General features: G+C 36.1%; 1 protein-coding gene across 8 annotated transcripts in view; it reads right to left on the bottom strand.

Annotated features, from left to right (window-relative positions):
* LTN1 (listerin E3 ubiquitin protein ligase 1) overlaps positions 1-23,256 on the bottom strand; it is a 31,761-nt gene extending 8,505 nt beyond the window's left edge. For 4 of the 8 annotated variants that reach the window (XM_026077598.1, XM_026077599.1, XM_026077604.1 and 1 more), the window contains exons 1-21: positions 22,652-22,909; positions 21,258-21,461; positions 20,775-20,873; positions 19,468-19,698; positions 18,608-18,660; positions 17,994-18,174; positions 17,149-17,322; positions 15,897-16,087; positions 14,443-14,590; positions 13,277-14,065; positions 12,685-12,726; positions 11,251-11,443; positions 8,091-8,330; positions 6,252-6,405; positions 5,861-6,011; positions 4,897-5,098; positions 3,862-4,021; positions 3,584-3,688; positions 3,160-3,302; positions 2,717-2,852; positions 1,583-1,727 (exon numbers count right to left, since the gene is read on the bottom strand). In XM_026077598.1, the coding sequence (XP_025933383.1) occupies positions 1,583-1,727; positions 2,717-2,852; positions 3,160-3,302; positions 3,584-3,688; positions 3,862-4,021; positions 4,897-5,098; positions 5,861-6,011; positions 6,252-6,405; positions 8,091-8,330; positions 11,251-11,443; positions 12,685-12,726; positions 13,277-14,065; positions 14,443-14,590; positions 15,897-16,087; positions 17,149-17,322; positions 17,994-18,174; positions 18,608-18,660; positions 19,468-19,698; positions 20,775-20,873; positions 21,258-21,461; positions 22,652-22,894 (3,984 nt within the window). In that variant the 5' untranslated portion in view covers positions 22,895-22,909. Of the gene's footprint in view, positions 1-1,582; positions 1,728-2,716; positions 2,853-3,159; positions 3,303-3,583; positions 3,689-3,861; positions 4,022-4,896; positions 5,099-5,860; positions 6,012-6,251; positions 6,406-8,090; positions 8,331-11,250; positions 11,444-12,684; positions 12,727-13,276; positions 14,066-14,442; positions 14,591-15,896; positions 16,088-17,148; positions 17,323-17,993; positions 18,175-18,607; positions 18,661-18,989; positions 19,236-19,467; positions 19,699-20,774; positions 20,874-21,257; positions 21,462-22,651; positions 22,910-23,130 lie in introns of those variants that run through there. The other 4 variants (XM_026077602.1, XM_026077600.1, XM_026077603.1 and 1 more) reach the window with 4 other exon arrangements.
* Positions 23,257-23,938: the final 682 nt, after the last annotated feature.

Genomic DNA, 23,938 nt, shown 5'->3' with positions numbered 1-23,938 from the left:
TGAGCCAAAACTGCAATATGAAGTGCTCTCATTTTTCCCTCCTAAACATAAGAAACATTAATATCACGCTTGTATTTTCCAATCACAGAAAGAAATTGACAACACGTTATTCTAAGCTGGAACTATTCAAGTGGCTGCCTGTAGAAGATTTCCTCCCCACAACCTAGCTCCGCCTTTTTATTTGTCCCAGACAATCGCTAAATATTAAAAATACTCCTAAGCATTTAATCTATGCAAGAAGTTTTTCCATAGAAGTTCGTTGTTGCTGTTTTTTAAAAAGAAAACGAAGTATACAGGCACATACAGCATAGGTAAGATTAATCCTGGCATCAAGAAAGGCCACATGGAAGTTTCCAGCCCTGGTGATATTTTCCATTTTATGGCTGATCTGCTTTCTGAAAAAAAAAAGATCATGCTTCCTTGCAATTACTGACCTATCTCATCTTTGTCTATAGAGGCAAACCTCAAACTTAAAAAATGCCTTTTGCCAAGAGATATGTCTGTCCTTCTACCCTAGTGACAGAGGGCACTGTAATTTAGTAACAGAGGCTAGATGGTCAGAGATTCTATATCTTTATTTGATTTCTAAATAAGCAGTCAGCTGCTCACTGATTTTTTTTTCTGACAGTTGTTAGACTATAATATTCAAGTTCTGCATAATCATTTGGATATTGATAGACTGATGATGCTTTCGTTCAGTCAATTTTAACATATCATGTTAGACTTCAGTTTTACAGAATATTATCTTCCAACATAGAGATCCAGAGCAGAAATATTTTAAAATTATTCTCCAATTATCAATACCACTAATAAACATATTACTACATGAGAGATGTAACTTCATCTCAACATGCAAAAGAGAGAAGTATTGCTTGTGCTTTTAAGCCACACAAACATTGCCAAAACTCAATGAAAAAGAGGATTTTGTGCAATTCTTTTTAACCTTCTGTCAAATATTTGCTAAGCTGAGAGAACTACATCCGTCATATCCAGAGAAAAATCTAAAAAAGTAAGCACATCAAAACCAGAGATGCAACACTGATGTGGTATGTAAAATTTGGTTTTAGTTCCATATTTTATTGAGATAACTTTTTTTAAAAAAAGTTATCTTCGAAATGCTGAAAACATAGTTCATTCCTCCAAAGCACTAGAAAGTTAACATGAGATGAAAAAAGTTAAAACGCTTAAGACCGTCATGTTCCAAGCTGTCTGAACGATTAGAATTACTCTGTTTCCATTCTTCTTGGTAACCCTTGTGCATCTTTGTTCAAATTTAATTGCCATCTAAAGTGGTTTCTACAATGTTTTGCTCTATTATCCCGACATACACCTTTCCATTTTGTAAAGATGCTCACATATAAATAGATAGGTGAACTTTTAACATACAGCATTCTAAGATTTAGGACAAAAGGTCCAGCAAGAAAGCACACTAAGATGACAATAACTAAGTTTTTTCCTAGCCTACTTTGCATTTTAATCCCCTGCTCAAAAAAAAAAAAAAAATCGGTCTAGGAGGCTCAGAGGGCAGTAGGAGAATGCTATAAGAGGAAATGCAATGGCTAGCAATAATCTTTCATTTTACCTCTAACCAAGCCAGCATGGAGCACATGATAAAGTCCCATTCACTGTCAGCCAAAGGAGCTGCAGAATACTTCAGCAACAAAGGAAGGAAACGGATCATCTCTATGTTGAAACCAAGCAACTGAGCACTTGTTTCCTTCAGACTGCTGCAATAAAAATACAACTCAAGTTTACATATCTTCATGCTGTGGAAACAAAGTATTTGTGTTCTTACATTTGCTTCTTCTCTTAGGAGAAATTAGTCTTATACCAGGCTCTGCTCTATGCACTTTTCATACCCTTACTCTGACTTCCAGGGTTTGAATCCTGCATTAACTACCAATCCTATATATGCCAGTTAACAGACACAAAATAAACCATCAGAACTACCTGCTCATTTGTATGTTACTTTAATGGATTCCTAAAATTGTACAATTTACTTATCAACATAGTAACTCAAATAATATACTTACATGAATTGTAAAATTTAGCAAATTTTAATTAATGCAACAAAATTATTATTTTTTCAATTAATAAAGTGACCTGTTTTCAAATATAAGCCCTCGAATGTTCCCATCTGGTACATTATTTCAGGGCTATGCTGTGAGAATTTTTCCTCACTATGCTCAAGACAGATGAACCTCAGATTATTTTCACTTCTTGCTGGAAGCTAAGTTTTCTAAGTTACATCTTCAGGTCCAGAATTAAAAAAAAAAAAAAAAAAACCCACCACACACTAAGTTTGGCACCCAAGTTTTATTCAAGCTACTTACATAAGCAATATGAAGTTTGAGAACTGAAAAGCCAGCAAAACGTACAAAAACTGGTCAGTTCTGAGTGGTTTTAAAAACACAGTTGTTATCTACGTGCATAAATAAGCTCTTAGTCTCCCAACCTTGCTTTCATATGCCCCACCTTCAAGCACTAGAGCAATTGTCTTCACTATGACTTATTAAACACTTAAAGACAGGTATGTCGAACTGAGGGATCCAGTTTTACAAAGGCTTAAAAATTTAGTATTAATGCAGCAGATGTCAGGTGTCATTTACAAAAAAACCTGTTGATTTTGCTTGAGTTAGTAGACCATTCTGTATTTTTAAACTCTTACTGGGGCGGGAGGGAGAACGACATCAATTTATCTCAAAGTTGCACCCACCAGCTAAAAAGAAAGCTGTCTTCATTATCATTTTTCCAAGATATTATGATTTTTAGTATTCCAGGTAGTAAATGATCACAATCAATACTTCTGTCATTCAAGCAGGAGTTCAAAACGGAAAGACACCCAAATGCTTCTATAACATAATAAAGATACGTGAAAAAAATAATAATGCATATGCAATAGGTTTTAATTATCAAGACAAGACGAACATTAGAATGTGTGTTAATGGACTGGATCTTTTAATTTGAATTTAATGTTAACATCTTAACATAGCTTGGATAATACCCAAGTCTTTTTCTTTCAACAGTTCATCCAAAGTTCATCCAACTGCAAAGACATTTCTTTCTAGTAAAGACGATATGATGTCTTAAAGGCAGGCATTATTACAAAGTAACGTTCTTAAATTCTAACAAAGTGGGATGAGTTAAGAACATACTGACCATCAGTACTAGAGAGCTCTGTCTGCATGCAAGTCATGAGTTTGGCCACACAGTCAAAGACAAGTTCTTTCTTTTCTTCCTCAGTTAAAAATGAGGAGAGACACTGAAGTGTATGCAATCTGCCCTCTGTTAATGGAAGAAACCTGTTCACACAAACACAACACCCAGAATGAAACAAACCCCAAAATTATCTAGTAAGCGAAATGTCAGTTGGTTTATAATGGTCACAGAAGAACTACTTAATATCCTGTAATTTAACTAAACCCATACACTAAACTGAATTTCACTTTTACATACTTGCACATACATCCACACTTCAAAATTTCCAATCTTCAGATGTCATTCACCAGAATCAATACCATTTAATATCATTAAAAGTTGCAATGTAAACAACAAGATTATATGGGCTGTAGTATTAAGATACCCTTCGCTTGTTTTAAAAAGTTGTTTCATCCCACACGATCCAGCGTTTCCTTCACGAATCACTTTAGCCATGGTTAAGGACCACAGTCTTCCATGTTCCTCTGATCTTCAAGGAAGAATAAAGACCCTGGTTAATATATACAGATGCACAGTTCACCACAAAAGCATTTGTATGAAGTTAGAATTAACACACACAAGGAAATGTGGTGGCACTAAATACTCGATAAGCCACAATTAAGAGTTGTATTTCAATAGAGGTTTTACTTTGTTCTTACATACCTATCAAATATTGTTTGCTGAAGGTTAGTTGTATTACTAAGTGTACTGAACTTCTCATATGTGATGTGCATTTCTTCTAACATATGAAGATATTCAAGAAGCAAATAAGGAGGATTCTCCAATTCTTCAATCCACTGTAATGAGTACAGCAGTTCTGCAACTAATTAAACAACAAAAGTAACTGCTGAATATATTCAGTGCATATGCAAAAAGTTTCAGAAGTTTTAACACATTAAGAAGTTGACATTTACATACAATCTCGGGTGCTTCAGAGCATGAACTGCATATTTGCTATTGCATCATAAAATACACAAAAAAGTTACAATAATCAATCCTAGATGTTCAGGAAATTTTAAAACAAAACACATGGCAAGGACTAACTCTTCTCCATTGTCTTTTTTATTTCTTGCAGACAAGGTAATCAAGATCTAAATTCAGAAAAAAAATAAATCCAGTGTTAATATGCGGCTACTTCATCAGCTCACAAAGACTTACACGAAACAAATGCATTTCTCTTCATAGTGAGATTCTGGAGGCGAATAGCTAATTTCATAATGCTGGGTCTGATTTAAGAATTTGCATGCAATATTAATATTCCATAAATAAAAACAAACAAGTTCTACCTGGTGGAATTAAGAAAAAATACTGCCTCAAAATATCTTTGTGTTACAGCAAAACTCTCAAGACATTTATTTGATGGCATAGATATAGTTCCTATTGCCCACTGATGCCAATGCACTGAAAAGTTGTTCTTTGCCAAAATATTTGAAGTTCAGCATAAATTCAAACTCTAAATTTAAAGTTCTGCTGAGACAGCATGCATATAATCACAGAAGGTCCTAGAAATACAAACACTGTACTTGCACAAACTCATACTTTTAAAGGCAAACTAAAGTAAAAAAATGTAAAGGATAAAAGGATAATTTGTAATATTTATATGCCAAATCTTTACTGTTCATTTCTTATTATCAATTCTGGTTGGATTATAACTACTATAAAATCAAATTCCTTTAAGTTTTACCATTTTAAACTTACTTATATTGTCAATTTTCTTTCTTTCAGCATCATCATATCCATGGACTATACCATTTTCCAACATAAACAGCACCATTTTACTTAATAAGGCTGAAGTACACAGATGGCTGGGAAGTTTAGTTGCGCCACACAGCTTAACATACAATCCCAAATGCTCACAATTCATACTCAGCCTTCCTTCCAAAAGAGGTTTGTGCATCCACTGTAATATGTGCATAAAAAGAGTATGAACAATAAATGACATTTTAATGATATGTAGAAGAGTTATAATCCATTGAAAATTCAGAGTTACTTAAAAAATAGTCAAGAAAGAGTCAAACTACCATCAAAAGCATAATGGTGAAGATGAGCCATTCCTATTTAAATTCAGTTTGTGTCAAATTTCAGTAGTTAAAAAAAACTAAATTAAATGCACAGATGTAACCTGAAATTGCATTGCTGCCTGAGAAATAAATATATATCTTTAGAGCTCTAAATATCTTATACAAGGTACAAGAAATAATAAGGTTATTGAAGCTTGGTGGTTGGACAGGAAGTTATTTCCTTCCCCTTTCTCCACTTCACATATGCTAACATTTTATTTACASTCAGCAATTCATATTCCTCTGAAGATACTGGAGTCCTCTCACAAAAGTAATCTTACAGAAGACTTAAACATAAGAACAGCCTTACGAGGTATATTCTGTTAGACACTAAATTTCTGAATTAAAGTAAGTTGCTGGTGTTCCATGTAGAAAAGGTTAATTTCACAAATTCTGATTTTCTTCAGTAGTACTTGATGGGGCCACAAACATACATATTTTCTCTTCCAGCAAGGGAAGTGGCTGAAAGAACCTCTGGTCAGACATGTGTCTTCATAACCACAGTGCTATGTCAAAATAGGCATGTTCATTATTCTAAAAGCCAAAGCCTTCAAGACAGGTAAGATCAACAACAGCATGAAAGTCAACTACCATTTTCATACCTCAGTGGATAGGGACTCGTGCAATTTCTCCCATTCAGTTTTGTTTGGTGTGACATGCTCAACATAAGCTCCCACAAAATACCCAGTTAGTCCTTCAGCTTCCAGAAGCTTAGACAACAAATCACTAACTGCAGAGGTCAAAACCTGCAGGCTGAGAAAAGGACAAAACATGGCAAGCAAGTTTAGCACTATTCAGTAAAACCAAGCTGCCTTGTTTTACCCTGATACAATGCTGTACCAATGGCTTTTTAAGTTGTGCTCTAAGCCACAGTTCTCACCTCTGACAGGCTGAAAAAACCCTAAACAATGAAGATGCTAATTAAATACAGACTAGCATAGCCTTGGACTGTTCTGGAGAGCAATATATTATGAAATGGACAAGTACAATTACCTTTTAACATCCAAAGAGGAAGACTGAATTTGATTCTTGACCCACAGTGCAGATTTATGCAAAAAGGTGCTTTGTTTCTGCATACTCCGAAGTTGAYGTACAAGTGAATTTACACCAGACATCCAAGTGTGCTTTAATTTAAATATAAGTAAATCTATCGTAGGAAGAAAAAACAAAAACAAAACAAAAAAAACACACACAAACAGGTAAACTTCCAGGTTACATTTTACGTGCATAGCACATCACGTGTGTGTATAGCACATCACGTGTAAAACTAAGGTGCTAGAGCAGAAACAGAATTCTCTTTTATATATAGTTACATATGACAGCTATCAAGAGCAGATACACGGGTTTGTTGTGGTAATTTTAAATAAATCCCGATATACAAGTAATCTTTTATTTGAGAAAAAAAGTGAGCTTCCTGTTATCTACTACACTATCTCCATGAGGTCTTTAAAATTCCAAATCTATTTAAAACACTGAACATTCACAACATCGGTACTCTCTTGGAAAGCAGCACTGGTTTTCAGGTTAATATTGTTCTATTTCAATTCTAACGTAATACTGCAACATTTCGTCTTTTGCATCTATACCAGCAAATACATATAGCCAACTTACTACTCACAAATTCTGCATTCAAAGAATATAAAATCAGCATCTCAGCTTGAAAATGAGACACTGTGGAGAGAGAAATGGACTCCATTTGCCAGAGCAACTTGATCTGATCTAATTGGTTTCAGAATAAATATATGTATCTTTAGTGCAGTGACTGCATGCATTTTTTCCAATGGAACCTCTGCATTACTGGAAGAACAACAAAATGGTCACTCTTTGTATTTCAAAGACCTCAATTAATTTATCTTTACAACACTTTCTAAAGTGTGGAATATCAATTTCAAAAATAGCTGAAGCACAGGGATACTAACATCAAAAATGTCTGAAATGCCTGTCAAGATGCTCTAGACCTGATGTTTAGAAGTAACTACCTGCATTGTAAATCAACGTGAGAATTTTAATGTCAGTTACAGCTGCAAGTGCTCAGTATTAAATTCTTCAATCTGTCTCATGAAAAAGAATTCAGATTTAATCATCTATAAAAAGTTAAGTTGAAGTGAGAGTTTTCAATTCCTGCTCCCAACACAGAGGAAGCTGTGCGCAGCCTGCATAGCAGCATGTCTAGAGTATTTAGTGTCTGTGTGTCTTAGCTGGAGAATTCTACGAGGCCAAGCAGATTCTTTTCCCAAAGATCATGATTTGACCAACTTGGGTTGATTCTCACAGCAACCAAAAGAGGCATATTCTGATAAAGCCACTTTCCCTCTCTGAAATGTTATATCCCTGATCTAGAAAGGGTAACAGAAGAACTTCACACAAAAAAGCAGCAAAATCCCAAGTTTTTAATATGAAAAGCAGCATATCTGGAAAAAAGCATAAAAGCTGCATATCTGATAAAGCCCAACAATACCATTGTACGGACTTTATAAAAACCAACAGAGAACAACTAATCACAAACTGCAAGGGTGTTTAGGGAAACTAATATTTTCAAGGCCTGCAATTTCACAATATAGTTTTCACCTCTTGATTCTAGCGAACTGTCTTCTGCAACCTTCTGGGAGAAGATAATTAGAAATTCTGCTTCACACAATTATTTTTTTGGAAACAATACATAAAAGCTCTGCAAAATCAAAAATAGCTCCCTTCAGATTTTTAAGCATTTTCCCCATTCTACTACTTAGCTGATGTTCCACCACAGGACAAATTTTAAGAGATCAATAACTGAAAAAAATTAACATCCCAACATCAGATTTGGTCTGGAATACAATTCTTTTTCCAAATTACCTGTTAAGTGTGTAGCATCCTGCCTCTGAGCACACAATTGGAAGATGGTGAACAGCAAGTCTTCTGAGGATGGCATCAATAAACACCCTTTAACAGAGCTGAAAAAGCTTGAGGCTACATCACAGATGAAAGACACTGATGGTTCTGTATTACCAGCTTCAGAAAGATCCCTAGCTTTAGATAACGCTGCTTGAAGTTTATCAATAATCCTTTCAACAAAAGTTTCACCAATCAAGGATTCTATTGGGGAGGGGAAAAAGAAGAGAGGCAGCTTTGATTACTTGACAAGCACGATTGCTCAAAGTCACCATATTTGCTTCTACATACTTGCTTTTTTAAAGGTTCATTTACTAACACTGAATGCAAAATAAAGGTCAAAGCAGCTTTATTGCAAACCTAAACTCAGTTTCTTATTCAACAGCTATCTAGAATCTTCTAGCCAAAGCTTCACATAGCCAAGTATTGTTTCTCTAAAACAGCTAAATCAGTTTAAATGAAGGGTATATAAACAGAGCAAATGCAGTATGATCCATTTCCCTCCAGTGTTTTCCTAACTCCTGTCAATCCTGTGAGCCAGAGATTGTATCTGATTGGCGTAATTAGGTGCAGTGGTCTAGATGCATCTTCCATAAATATGCTTAGCCCCTTTCTGACTGGGCTAAGCCTCCATAGCATCCTGTGGAAACAAGTTCCACAGTTTAATTATGAAGTATATGAAAAAGTATACCTTTTCCTGTTCTCAAGCCTGCTATCTAAACATCTGCAGACAACCTCTGGCTCTTGCGTTTTCAGAAATAACGAGAAAACTCTTCCTATTTGCTTTCTCCAAACGGATTATGATTTTATGACTCTATCACAACCACATCTCCAATCACTTTCTTTGCAAGCTTAAAGGTTCTAGTCTATTTTATTCCCTCTACAAACAGAAGCCACTGCATTTCTCTAACCAACCCTGTCATCTTTCTTTGGATGTTTTCTGATTCTATTGAACCCTTTTTCAGAAACATGTAGATGAACTAGGATATTTCAGTAACCAAAACTATAGGCAATATTCAAGATATTGACACACCAGTAGCATAATGATTTTCATTTGCCCTAACAAAATCACAGAATGGTTGAGGTTGGAAGGAACCTCTGGAGATCATCTAGTCCAACCCCCCTGCCCAAGCAGGGTCACCTACAGCACATTGCCCAAGATCATGTCCAGGCAGCTTTTGAATATCTCCAAGGATGGAGACTCCACAACCTCTCTAGGCAATTTGCTCCAGTGCTCGGTCACCCTCACAGTAAAGAAGTTTTTCCTCATTCTCAGACAGAACTTCCTGTGTTTCGGTTTGTGCCTGTTGCCTCTTGTCCTGCCACTGGGCACCACTGAAAAGAGTTTGGCCCCATCCTCTTGACACCCTCCCTTCAGATACTTATACACTTTGGTAAGATCCCCCCCTCAGTCTTCTCTTCTCCAGGCTGAAGAGTCCCAGCTGTCTCAGTCTTTCCTCATATAAGAGATGTGCCAGTCCCTTCATCATCTTAGTAGTCCTTCACTGGACTCACTCCAATAGCTCCATGTCTCAACTCTTTTTCCAGCAGTTCCTAATAACCTATATTCCTTTTTAATTGCTAAGGAGCAAGCTGCCACTTGCAGGGAACCAACACAATGACTGAAGATCTCTCTTCTCAGATCATAAAAGCTCAGAGCCTGTTACTGAATAAATACAGTTACAATTATGTTCTTCCCATGTATACTTCTTTGTATTTACTGTAATTGAATTTCAGTTGTAATTTTACCAATTAATCATTCAGTATTGCAAGATGCTGCTACAGTTCCCTGCAGTTTTAATTTGACTACTTTCAAAAATCTGTTATCAGAAACAATTATCATCCTTTCATTATTTATCCTTTTTCCCCTCTTTCAATTCCTATCTTGTGATCAGTTATCAATCCATGAAAAGCCCTTCCATGTACTCCATACAGTCTACCTTGAGAAACTTAGATGAGAGATCTCGGCAAATTTTTTTTTTTTTTTTTTTTTGAAAATCCATGTATTCTATTTTGGCCTAAATTATTAAGTTGAGAAGAATCACAGGTCTTGAATGCCTCTCAGACTTCATCCAACATGCATTAAAATTGTGTTATACAGCACTCAGCACAAAATGAATGTCTTGAGCACAAAGCTTCCAACTCTAGAGCTAACAAACTAAGTCACTGGACAATCAGCCTCTGACTCCCAAACAAGTTTGCTGAATGCGTTATCTGGAGTGAGGAACAGGTTTTCCCAATGCTCCTTTGCATTAAAGGTTCCAAAGTTCCAATAACAAAAACAACATATTATAACACACCCAGGACGCACTGCTTACAAATATACATAATAAGATGGCTGTAATGGGTATTTTTGAAACTTAAAAACAGCACAAACATGCTCAGCATTCAGAAAAATTAAAGCATGTATATTACTTCAGGGATCAAAACAAATACTGAGTTCAGCATAACGCAAACAAAAAGCTTACATGCAAAGCATCAAGAAAATTCAATTCCAGTAGAGAAGTCTATCACAGATGCCAAAAAACACAAGGAAAAAATGAAACATGTTATTATTTAAAACCAAACAACAACAAAAAATAGAGTACACTTATGACATGAGCACATACACTTTTTCCCCCAATATACGTCTAGCCAAAAATGGCTCAAAGCAATTTTTAACTCCTGTAACAAGGCATTGCCACTGCACACCTGAGTSTATAACCGTTGATTCTTGATATGCTATTTTGAAGGTAAACTTCAGAAGGTATGGTTTAAAAGCTAACAATATTATTTTACAGCAGCTTAGCTAATAAATTCAACTATTACTTAAATTTTCTTCAAGTTTTCCAGCTTCACAAATTTGATTATTTTCTTTAAACGCTGACACACTAGCTAAACAGAAAAGAAAATATGTGATGGCACAACTGCAAGTTAGTGTTTATGAAATTAAACTAGATATGGTTAATTGGCTCAGGTTAAAAAAAACAAACAAACAAACAGATGTTATAAATTAAGTAATCTGGAAGATCTCAAGGAGTTCCTCCCAAAGCAAAGTGTAAAGCATAGAGAAAGTGTAAAGTAAAGTGTAAAGTATAAATGCAGTATTTACACTTTGCAAACTCCAAAGAATAAATGTGCTTACCATTTTTAATGTGTTGTGACAACACTAAGCTCAGGAGGGTCCACCTTTCTGAAGAGGATGATTCTGATGAGGCCACGATGGGTTTCAAACCCAGATGACACAGATCATCTGCCAGCATTACAAGTCTTTCTCCAAGCGTGTCTCCCTTCAGCCAGTCAGAGATTAAGGAAAGTTTTGTTGTGCTTGAGCATGCCTGAACCACAAGAAAATAATTCTATTAGCCTTCGGAGGTTATTAACTTTTATTTTTAACTAAACATAAGATTAGTATGTGGTCCTCAGAAATATTATTTCTACGGTATACAGATAGGGGGAGAATTCTATCTGTCATAAACAGTAAGTCTGCAACTATCATGTCCGCTCTAATCCCCCCAACTTTCTCTTTGGACAGACAAGAGACAGCAACATATTATGGCTATGTTAGGCTTTAGGGCGAAATTAGTCACCCTAGAGAAAGCTTATTTTTTCTTTTCTCTAACTACAGAGCCCAAAAAATGACTAATTCAAAGTTAGAAAACTAACTTTTAGATGACCAAGTGAAATAAAATCTATTTACAGCATCTGAATTTCTGTTAAAAAAAAAAAARAAAAAACAAAAAAACCCCAAAACACAACCCCCCCCCAAACACACAACCCCCCCCCCCAAACAACAACACACAGTAGGTCACAAATCAAAAAAACATTATTTTGGTGATAAGCCATTTTAAATAACAAAATCATAAAAACTGAGGATTCATAAAGTACACAATGTCTGTAAGGAAAGATACTGTGGTCGACACACTGGATTATAAATCAAGTGCTATGAATTCTTGTCCAAAACTTGTAATGCACTTCATATTTCTTCCCAGGCAATCACTTGTCAGTTCCTCAGTTTCCCATGTGCAAAAATGGGATATTATGTTTTCCTCATAAGCATGATGCAAGGGTGATGGTACAAATAATCCTTTAAAGTGTTCTGAATAGATCCCTCATCCATCAGTATTTTATGGCTTTCTATAAACAATACTTGAGTTTACATATTCATTTTTAAAGCAAATGTGCACAGAGTGATAATCAGTGGAGAATGAAGACACAAATGTAAATGATTAACCTAAAATCATTGATCTAATACCAAACTCCTTTCTCTCTAGCTTAGATGAGCAGAAATGAATCAGGAATCCCTCTAGCTCAGAGAAGAGAATTCACCAAAAATAGAAGGGACAAAGATAAATGGTTGGGTTTTTTTCGATACTGTCATTTCATTTGTAAGACAGTCCCCACATCTAAATGGGGTCAAAATCAAACAGCGCTCAAACTATTACTACAGGGTTTTCAAAGTAYGGAAATTAACATTACTTAAGAAAAAGTAACCCCAGCATATGTAATTCTCAAAGTTAAAACCAGGGAAATATTCAAAACTATGCAAAACAAAAACCAAAACAGTTTGAAAAGGTACCTTTTGAATTATCTGGAGAAGAATAATCCATTTCAGATCCATCTGGAAGGAAAACAAAATCCCACAAAGTTGATCAGAAATTCTTTGATGAATTTGAAGTATTTAATACCATTTTAACTGTTTGTTTTACAACTTTAATTTCTGCAGGGAAAGAAGAAGTTGCTATGTTTCAATAACAAAGTTATCCTGATGATTTATTTTTATTATACTCTTTTATTAACTCTAATGAGTTATTTTTATTATACCACAGTCTTTGCCTCCCAAGTCTTCTCTCTCTTTAAGAGAAAGGTCACCAATGGCTAGTACGGAATTAAACTGCATAAAGAAGCAGGTAAGAAATTCAACATCAGCAGTTCTCTGCTGATTTATGCCGATATATGATTTATGCCATATAAGGGACACATATCGATGTCATAATCCTTCACAGCAACAGTCTATTGTCAACCTTTTCTAAGTCTACCTTCTTTATGCTGAAGTTATCCAAGTTTATGCAGAACATCTTCCACAACCCCAGAATAAAAGCTAATCAATCACATCCCACAAAAAGGCCAGTCACTTTGATAAATTAACCTATTAGCAAAATGAGTCATACCTTTGTTAAATCATCAAGAATGATTTTCCTTTCATCACTACTGTTACAACAATTAAGCACACTGTACAAAATATCAACAAGAAAATGGGTGTCTTTCCTCCAGTCTTCTTTCAGCCAAGTTATTAAATTCAGATGCAGAAATTGTACGGATGGATTTTCATTATGAGCTTTTATCTTTTCTTGGGATTTAGCGTGAGTACAACTTGCACCATTTCCCTGCTCTAAAAGTACGTGAAAAACTCTTTTTGAGGAGAAAGAGTTGAGCAGGGCAGAGAGGAATTTCAAATGCTGCTCTGACTTCTGTTCATTGACATACACAATACTCAGTTCAGCAAGGTTGCAGACTAAGTTTTCTAAAGGTTCTTTCCTTAAAGGCAAACTATGTTGTTGTTCAGCCTGTATTTCGGAGTCACTATTATTTTTCACTTCTGAGAATTTTCCATTCTCTGCGTTCCTTTCAGATTCATCCTCATCTGTAAATCTGATTATTAGAGACTTTCTATTGTTTGGTTTTGTAGCACTCTTTGGATTCTGAAGAATTTCTAGCATACCAGATATAGCAAGCAATGATCTCTCATCAGCGTCCAAAGTATCAACATGAAGCACACACATTTTTAAAAGACAGTCCCAAAAATTTGATAACAGTTTCTGGAAAGTTTCATCTGTGCCATCATCACTGGAGAGTCCTGCTTTAGCTTCCCAAGAGCTCAGTGTTTCTGCTATTTGATAAAATAATGGTCCATTTTGTAACCTGGGCTCCTTAAGTACAGCATCAGTAAGAGGAATTAGCTATAAAGACAAGAAATAATTAAAGAACACAAACCCAAACAGATAATCTTTTCATTCTTTATAATACTAGGAAATTCTATAATTTTGAAAAACATTCTGGAAGCAATTCCAAAAAATTCAGGACTACAAATGCTTGTACACATAATACAGATGAGAAAGAGGTACAAGATGCTCTTTTTTATATATTTAATTTAAACCTCACACTGGAAGGGCTAATTTTATAGCAAGGAAAAGTTTGAGTAACTTAACTAACATTACTTTTTTCATAAAATCTAATGAGACTTTCTATAGATGAACCAATTGTCACAGAAATTTAGTTCTGTAACTTTGAATTATTAAAGGCACATACAACAATATTAAGTATTTCTAGTCAATACCTGGTCATATATAAGCATTTGATGAATCTGTCTTTGCTCATCCTCTTCACCTGTTTTCTGTAGCATGACAAAGCGCAGACATTCCATAAATGCAGTTATAATTGCTGAACTTTCTGAAGGGCTACTTACTGCTCGCTCACTTGACAACCTATGGAAAGGCAACACGAGGAAAACAAATCCATCATTTATGCTTCTGAGAAACTCAGTTACAATGCTTAAGTGTAACCCTGAATATGTTGCTTTTATCAGGAGAACAATATGGGATGTCAGATCAAAACAAATTCAATAGGACTTGTTCAAAAAGTCAAGAAAATAAATACAGGCATTTAATATAAGCTTTATTAAATTTTTCATCAAGTTTTAGGATTCGGAGATATCTGCATAAATATAGAAAACATATGCAAGCAAGTACACAGTCTACTGTTTCACCTATTTGTCCAATCTCTTCATTCTAACACACACAGCAGAGGTTTCAAAGCTTCACTATTTTAATCCTGTGCCATATGAAATAAATTGCAGACAGATGGGAACCAATCATTACAAAAATAAAAAAGGAGAAAAACAGATGTTTTCACCATGATCAGTTTGAGTAAAAATAATTGATTTTTGTGTGTGTGGTCTAGTTTTCATTAAATTACCATGCAGATATTACAAACATTTTACTGCTTGAAATAAAATTCAATGTGCTCTTCAAAACCAGTCCTTACATAGCTCCTTTTTCCCCCCCCAAGAACTCTACTAATGACCATCCCAACGTCAATCAAGACTTGATTTTTAAATAAGCTATATTTTAGTCATTAAGTAATTTATATATGGTTTTAAGTATATAATGCACATAAATGTATTTAAGCTACATTTGATAGAAAGTTGGTTTTGAAGTATTTTAAAGGCAAAGCAAACAAAGGTCAAATCCAAATCTCAATCAGCATGAGAATTATCAAGCTCCTGCAAACAGTAAATCTCACAACTAAAATGTTAGTCTTCTATAAGCTCTGTAATAATTATGCACTGCTGAGAGGAGTCTGGTATCTTCAAAGCCATTCTTAACACTAAACTCATTTCCCATTTTAAAACTTATCATGGAATAAACATGAAGTTTGACAGGAAAAATAAGAATGTTTTAGACAAGAGAGACAAAATGAGAAAGAAGATTGAAGGTTTAAGACGACAGTGACAGCTACAAAGGATTGACTCCAGTTTTGGACATCTAAGAGTATTTAAAAGTATTTTGAAAACATTAATTTTCCAATATTTTAGTGGAAACAGTCTTTTCCCAAAATAAACTATTGATGCATATTTAAATATCCTCCAGCCAAAGGATACATAATTACCTATTTTAAAATGCTTAAAAAACAGAATAAAAAACAGTATTTCCTATTTTTTTAATGAGGAAAGGAAATAGGAAGTGAGAGAGATTTCAAAAAAGAGAGAAATAATAAATTTGTGATTCATACCCTTGAATTATAGAGCTGAAAAAAGTTCTGAAATAGTCCAGCTTTGGTTCTGCAATACCAGGCGGTACCTTGCTAATGAATGGCAAGAGATTCGGGTATATGACAGTAGCTAGTCCTCGTCCACCTTCTCGAAGCACTGTCCATAGCTTTGGTAGAACTCCTTTTCTGGCATTTACATGACTCCAACAGTCCTTCAGAAAGAAACACAGTTATTCTGAATTAAATCAGACTCTGTTGCCTTGGAAGAACTTAGCCAGTCATTCAGTCTACCTCCCCACATTGTAACCGAAGCAAGTTATTGTCATATTTAAATTGCCTTTACAGTATTTCTAAAAAAACACGATCTCCCTATTTCAGTTTGTGAATTGTAAGAATTTAACATGATAAAACCATTACAATATTGTTTAAGGACAACCAAATTTCCTTGCTAGCAAGTCTCAGTTAAAGGTTTCTCCTTAATGATCCTGCATTTAAGGATGCTTCATAAAAATCACCATCACACCCGATCTTGTATTTAACTCTCAGTTCTTTTTATCAAGAATATGCAATGATTTCTAAATCCTAACTGTAGAAGCATCACAGACTTCAAAACTCACTGCAAAAGGTTGATATTTACAAAGTAGCTCAGCGCTTTTTTCCCCTTGAACGTTGTCACCTGATTTATCGTGGTTCCAGATATCTATAGTTATAACAAATGGATCAAACAGAAATCTGTTTTTTCATGAACTGTTACACTTTATACCAGCAATTACAAAACAGATCTGCAACATTAAATCTTGATACCATCCCAATCTATGGAAGCACTGCTTGGCCTGCTATTAAATTCAGTGAAGCTGGTATTTCACTTTGAAAACAAAAATGGTTATCAGGCTGAGCATTAGCTTAGATGGGGAAACAAGCAAACCAAAAATGTACTGAAGGCCATTCTTGTAACCTTTTTTAACCAACAAAAAGGTTTTAAATATTATTTTACTTATTAGTAACTATTTGTAATCCAAAATATTCAGATTAAATTAATCTGATGGAACAATCCTGATTTTCAGAGACGCTGGATACACTATGTTTGAAAATTAAAATGAGTACCCTAAGGAGGAAAAAGGGGTGTGCAGCATCGAGAAGTTCGTGTTGTTAATCATAAAGAAAATCCAGTCAAACTGTTCTTTCTAATTCTACATAGAGAACACTGGCACTTCGTGGGGAGTTAAATGCGATATTTAAATAAAACACCTGCCTTCTATATTTCCCACATTACCTCAATTGTGGCAAGAGCATAAAGTGCAGCTTCCCAAAGAGCCGGGCACACCACTGCATCACTGTCATCAATGCTGAGAAGAACAGCAGGACAAACTCTTGGCGCTTCAGCTTTCACCAGCTCAGGCAGGTACTGGCAAAAAGCAGAAGCCAGCTCAAAGAAAGCTGAGCGAACCTGAGGAAAGCCACAGAAAAATAAACATTTTTGGCAAATAACAATACTTTTTCACTATCTGTAGTTTTATAATATTCCTTTTGAAGCCACACAAACTTGCAATATGCAGTCACAGTATTTTAATCACATAGGCAAACGCTTAAATATTATTAAAAATAAATTACTTGATAAGCCTGTAAAATTTTAAAAGACCAACCTCTTTCAGTAACAACATGCATATTGAACATTTTGTTTATCCAAAAACATCTTAAAAAAAAAAAATTAACGAACTACTATGGGAACCAATTTATTCACCACTGTAGGCAGCTACTTCTTGGCAGAGTAAAGACCAACAAAATAGTTTAAATAATGAAACCCAAAGCACTGTGAACATGTGTATTAAAATGACACAATTTGTTTCTTTTATATGAATTTGAAACAACTCCAAATTGCCAAGAAGTAGATGATAGTGGAAAATAACAAATTAGCCTATTAGGAATATTTTAAAGTAAAAGTGTCTATAACACTGTCTATTTAAGGCCTAGAAATTTGAAGACCACTTCAAAAATAAGTCAGCACAAAAGCTCATTCTTGCTTGTAGAATACAAGAAATTAGTGTTTTCTCAGATTCAGCATATTATCTTTAACTAAAACCCACCAAAATAAAGAAGAATTAAAAAAAGAGAAAATACCTGTGGTATGCTGTGTTTACCATATTTCCAAAATTTATTTTGAGATAGAAGTGACATTAACTTTTCCTCCACTGAACGCATCTCTTTTTTTGGCAACATGCTAAGCAGCTTCTTTAAGGCTAACAAGGAACAGGTCAGAATCCGGAAAAATTTGGCTTCTCTTTCTTCCTCTGGTACAGTTCTCAGAAAAATAAAATAAAAAATTAACTGTGAATTAATCAGTGGGCTTCTAAAGCTCTTTATAATTATACTGTCTTCGTTTTTTCCCCTCTTTCTTTTGATTTCAAATGCTGGCAATACAGATAACAAACTTTTCACAGGTTCTAATACTACTAAATTACATTATAAGCGTTAGAAATAGTTTGGAGTCATCTTGTCTTCCAAGTATTCATGAATGCTACATCTAAAAAAGCTGAAACAAAAGCTAGGCAACCAATAACATTATCAACAGCAACTTAAGATACTTGTACTTAAGCCCCAAAGAAAGTTGGGATTTGGACTCTTAAATGACTATTCTCCCTCTTGGAACAACTAAATCCACTATGTCCCAGGACAAGAGAACACCCAATACAGACTAAGACTTAAAAGATATACTTTAAAGCAGGCGAACATACTGTGGGTCACTGAGTGTATCAGGTGTTTCTTTCAGAAGATGATCTTGAAGTATCTAGGGAAAGAAAACAAAATAAAACAAACACACACAGACACCATGAGAACTTACTATTTACAAGTAAATCATACAGTCTACACATCATTCAGAAACATCTTTACACCTCAGTGAAGTCATTACTAAACGTGTTTCAGACATGCTACCAAGCAAGAACAGAATGGAATTRACTCATGTTAAACATAGTGGTGGTACTGTTTGAATCCAGACTTTTTAAGACCTCATAAGTTGCAGCCCTGTGCTGACATGCTTCTGACAGAAGACAACACGCTGAGACAAAACAAAACAATTATGTTTCTGTATGAAGGGACAGCAATGCAGACTTTCACCTTTTTAAATTCAGACAATTCAGTTTCATACATGATGGCAGAAGAGCATGAACCTTGGTCAGCACACATCTCAGAGAGGCTTTCTGAAACAGTGCTCAGCATTCTTTAGTCCTCTATCACTGCAGCTAAACCATACCAGCATCATTACTCCATCCATGAGTAACAGTATCTGATGACTGAGCATCATTACATTGAAATGCAAGCAAGAAAGTTTACTTCATATTCATTCCTATAGTTGTATGGTTCCAGTCAGTATAACTGCATGTAAAAAACAAATAAAGAGGAGGTATATTTGTCTCAGTCTTCTCTTGACCTTAGCAGCAGCGAAGTTTCAGGTGAGGAGAAAAAAAAAAAAAAAAAAAAAAAAACTTAGGAATGGATGGGGACAGGATGAGTCTTTGAATTGTATTAAAAGGTGATATATACTCACACAAAGCCTGATAAAACTACTACAGTAAGTTTAAATACATAAACTCACATTAAGAATTTCATCTTTACAGAATGCTAAGGCTTCAGGTTGCTTGCTTGAAGGAAAAGCTTTTTCAAAAGCTACTTTTGCTGCAGAAGCAGCAGGGGAGTAAACGTCACATTGAGCAATCAGCCAGTATCCCATGATACTTTTTAAGTAAGGAGCCAAGTGTTTCTTTACTTTAAGAATCAGCTGCTCAAAAGACTGCTGAGTTGCTTCTCGAACACGGCGATCATGATCCTGTTTAAAAAAGAAAAAAAGGTTTTATTGTTTTAAGAAGTGTACTTTTTGATGCCAAGTACTTCAAAGCAAAAATTCTTCTAGTATACCCTTACATCCCAATTTCTTCCATCTAAAGAGAAAAGCTCTCTTAGTACAGGCATTTTTGCAATGAATCAGGCTACGGAAATTTGAAGATATGTACAAAAACAAAAACGAGTCTTTTTCAGTGGCATCCCTAAATACAGGGGAGGGTCCTAAACTAGCACCTCCATATGTGTTGTACATCCAAAATTGTAACCCTTTCCTGATATCCCTAACTACAGTTGTTATTTCCATTTTATACACACATTGAAAAGAAAGACAGGAAAAGAGAGAGAGAGAGACAGAGAGAGACAGAGAGGTAGCCTTCAGGTAAGACACTTTTTACATTAAAACATCCAGAAGCCTACACAAATCACTTATTTGCAACTTTCAATTATTTGTGTACGAATTTACAGCATCATGACTTTCTACACTCTTGGTTCCTAAAAAAGGTATTGGGAATTGCTCTAATGGATCAGAATAGTGATTCATTTTGTCCAATATCCTGTTTCCAACAGTAGCCTGTTGAGATACTTTGGATATGTGTTAAAATACTGTATTGGGTTAGCTGGCTACATATGCTTTTATTTATCTTTTTAATAATCAGGATGGTCAGCTATTAGTCCTAGCTCAAGAATATTTATAATTATCTTAACTAAACAGCACATTCTCTTTATCTATTCTGCTCTCAACATTAAATAAATAAATAAATAAATAAATAAAGATTTCTTCTGTTGAAAAAGTTCTATCATCCTTCTAACAGAGTTCTAACAAGCAGCTACCCCCATCCCAAAAATACAGCTTGGGCATCAGTAGTTCAGGGTTTCACCCACGGCAAATACTGAAACCTATCAACCACAAGGAACATTATTTTCCATCAGCTTAATCTTTTTCCTAGAATAAGACAGGAAGTCAAACAAAAATAAAGAGTTAAATATATCGATACGACTGCCTTAAGGGTTTTCACAGAAAGTATCCAGAGAAGTTTTAAATTTAGATATTTTAACACTTACTAGTGAGATTTTACAATAAATTCTTGGCCAGTAAGGAAGAACACCTTTAACAACTTCTGCTTCTCTTTCCTTGCACATCGTCCCAAACTCTTGCATAGCCTAAAATCAAAAAATCAACAATATGGTTTAAGAAATGTCAGGTAGATGTGTTCTGTAATTTTCCATCTTCTATTAAATACTGTAATTCTCATTTTCAACATATTCATTTCTTCCAACTGAGCAAGAAGCAATATACCATTTAGAGATATTTTTATGAACGCACTGCCTGAGCGACCTTTAGAAGTCCTCCAAAATACCCTCTGGCTTGCACACAGCCAAACATAGTTTATGCAATGTGTAAAAGTACAGGTGAAAAAAAGATGGTGCGTTCTAGGAAATTTATTGGAATGAACTGGCTGCCTTGGCAGATTCTTCTCCCACCCTTAAGAAAAACATATTGTTCTTCCCATAAAAGTTTCTACAGGGGACAAAGGATATACATACTTTTAGTTTTGTTGTGATATCTCTTTTAGAGAGTTTTCGCAACACCATTCGAAAATCAGCATCCACAAGGCTGTCTATTTCCTCTGCTCCTTGAACTGCAGGAACATATCCTAGATCACTCTGAGAGGTTCCAAAGCCAATAAACCCAGGCACCGTTCCACGTTCTTTGGCAAGGAGCTCTGCTGCTCGGCCACTACTAGAAGGCTGATTAAAAAACAGAGACGTTACTCAGTTATATATTTTGGTCACTTTAAACTATTTTACTTCTTATCAAAATGATTTTATAAACCTTTTTCATGCATCATGCATTTGAAAAAAAATGAACTTACTCATATTGTATAATTAACCTATTTAAAACAAAACCTTACAAAAAAGGCTACCTACACTTTAAACACAGAAGTTTGACCTGGAATTTTATTTATTTATTTTTTTTTTAAAGAATCAGCATTCCATTTTCTCATAATGATTTTAATCCATGAATACTTATGGAAAATTACATTATTTTTATGTGCATATGAAAAAGTATAGTAAGGACATACTTCTGTACATGAACAATTTATTAAGAAACTATTTACCCTCCTTCACTAATTTCTTCCTTCCAGTTCTTTTCACGTCATTACATACAAACTGATATAGCTTCCAAGGAACGCTCTTAATGTTTTTTTTGGGGGGGAGGGGGGGAAGAAGGTGGGGATCAGAAAACCCATCACACAAAAAGATGCTGCCAGCAACAATTAAGGGGTCCAGGAAGGATACAGAACAATGGAACAAGACAGCACATATTTAATATAACGTAACACTATCCCACTAGTATTAAAGCAAGTGTTTTGGAGCTCAGCATCTCATGTAGCTTGTCCCAGTTAAATCAACACTGCGTTCATCATATCAGTGGCTTCACATTTATTTCAAGCACACTTCTTAGAGGAGGATATCCCAAAACTGGCTGATGCTTCAAGCCTCTCCGTAATATTTCATGGCTCCTGATACCTCAAAATTTCAGAAAAGTATAATGAACTTTAGCAATTTATCATTACCAAAAAAAAAAAAAAACAAACACAAAACCACAACTGTCACTAGGAATGAAAGGTAAATAAGCCAGAATTTACATGACTACTATATTTGTGAACTGACTAGTTTTTGTGCCTATGAAACTTTAACTGTACAGACATGCTTGTGTTCCCTAAACATCTCTAAGTACATGAAAGATTTGTAAGAACTATATATATTAAACACATGCTTCACATACAATGCTCTCATACTGAGAGAGCACCATATATGACAGACGCCACACCACTTAAAAGACATGTAAGACAAAAACACCACAACAGCTGTATCGTAAGACTAACTACAGAAAATTGCACTAACTGTAGCTAAACTAACCCAGTTAAACTTACGCCCTTGATGATTTTGCAATGACACTTTCCTACCCCTCCAGTTCTCTGGAAAGACTGTATAATCATCGCAGGAAGGTGAAGCCACCATCTCTTTATTATTATTATTATTATTATTATTACTGGAAGCAGAGGAACAGGCTCAGTTGGGGGCCACCACCTGAAGCCTGGCAGTGGCCCTCGCCCTAGTCCCCAGGCACTTGAAGGAGAGCCCCGGGGCCAGGCCGCGCTGCTGCCCGCCGCCATGAGGGCCCTGCCCCAGAGGCGCCGGGGAGAGGGGGCGCGGAGAGCCGACGGGGGGCCCTCAACCTCCGCGCCGACGTGCGAGGCCGCAGCCCCGCGGCCTGGGGGCCTCCGGCCGCCCCTCACGGCTAGGCCGGCGCGGCGCCCCTTCCCCCCGCGCCCGTTGCGCGGCTCGGGGCGGAATAACTCAGCCAGGGGAGGCTCCCCCCCCTCTCCCGCCCACGCCGGGGCGCGCTCACCCGCATGTTGCCCTTGGTGCGCTGCTTGTTCTTGCCCCCCATGATGGCGGCGGCAGAGCGCGCGCGGGGCCCAGCAGCGCCTCGAGACCCACCCGCCCGCGGCCRGCACAAGAGCGCGGCACTTCCGGGAGGAAGGGGAACGACGCTGCGTCACAGCGAAGGGGGCAGGGCGCGGCGCCTCGCCYACGTGGGGAGCCCCGCGCAGGCGCTGCCAAGGCCACGTGGACCAGCTGCGCTGCGCTTCCCTTAAAGGGCAGTACCGGCCCTTTCGTGCGCCCTCGGCTGCCCTGCTAAACCCCGAGGGAGTAAAGGACTCCAGCGGACCTGTGCTCAGGCCTCACACTTGCACCAGTAGCAGAGCAAAGGCTTGTGGCAGACTGAGAAAAAACATAAAATTACCCCAAGTGCCAGGGCGGAGGCCTTGGTTGTGGATTAGACAGACATCCATATGTTAATGGCTTCAGTGGGAAGTTAGCTCTCTGCAAATTTGGGTGTTGATATTCCTACCTCAGAGCTACCGTTCTTGGATCTTCCAGTGTTGCCAGGTCTCTTCATAATGCTAAGTGCACAGATGTATTTACGTTAAGAAAGAACGTGTTTAGCTGGTTTTATTTTGAACATATTTTTCCAAGTCTATTCCTTTAAAAAAAAGATATTCCTGTCAAAAATGATCAATTACTGACAGAAAAAAAATACAAAAAAATATTAACCATGCACAATTAATCATTTTTTGTGAAAATTACAGCATTAAAATAATCTGAAATATCTTTGAACTTGGTTTCTATCAATATGTCTTAAAAGTATTGAG

Source organism: Apteryx rowi, unplaced genomic scaffold (assembly GCF_003343035.1).
Source record: "Apteryx rowi isolate R43461 unplaced genomic scaffold, aptRow1 scaffold_46, whole genome shotgun sequence".
Classification (NCBI taxonomy): domain Eukaryota; kingdom Metazoa; phylum Chordata; class Aves; order Apterygiformes; family Apterygidae; genus Apteryx; species Apteryx rowi.
This window is presented reverse-complemented; position numbering and strand designations above follow the sequence as displayed.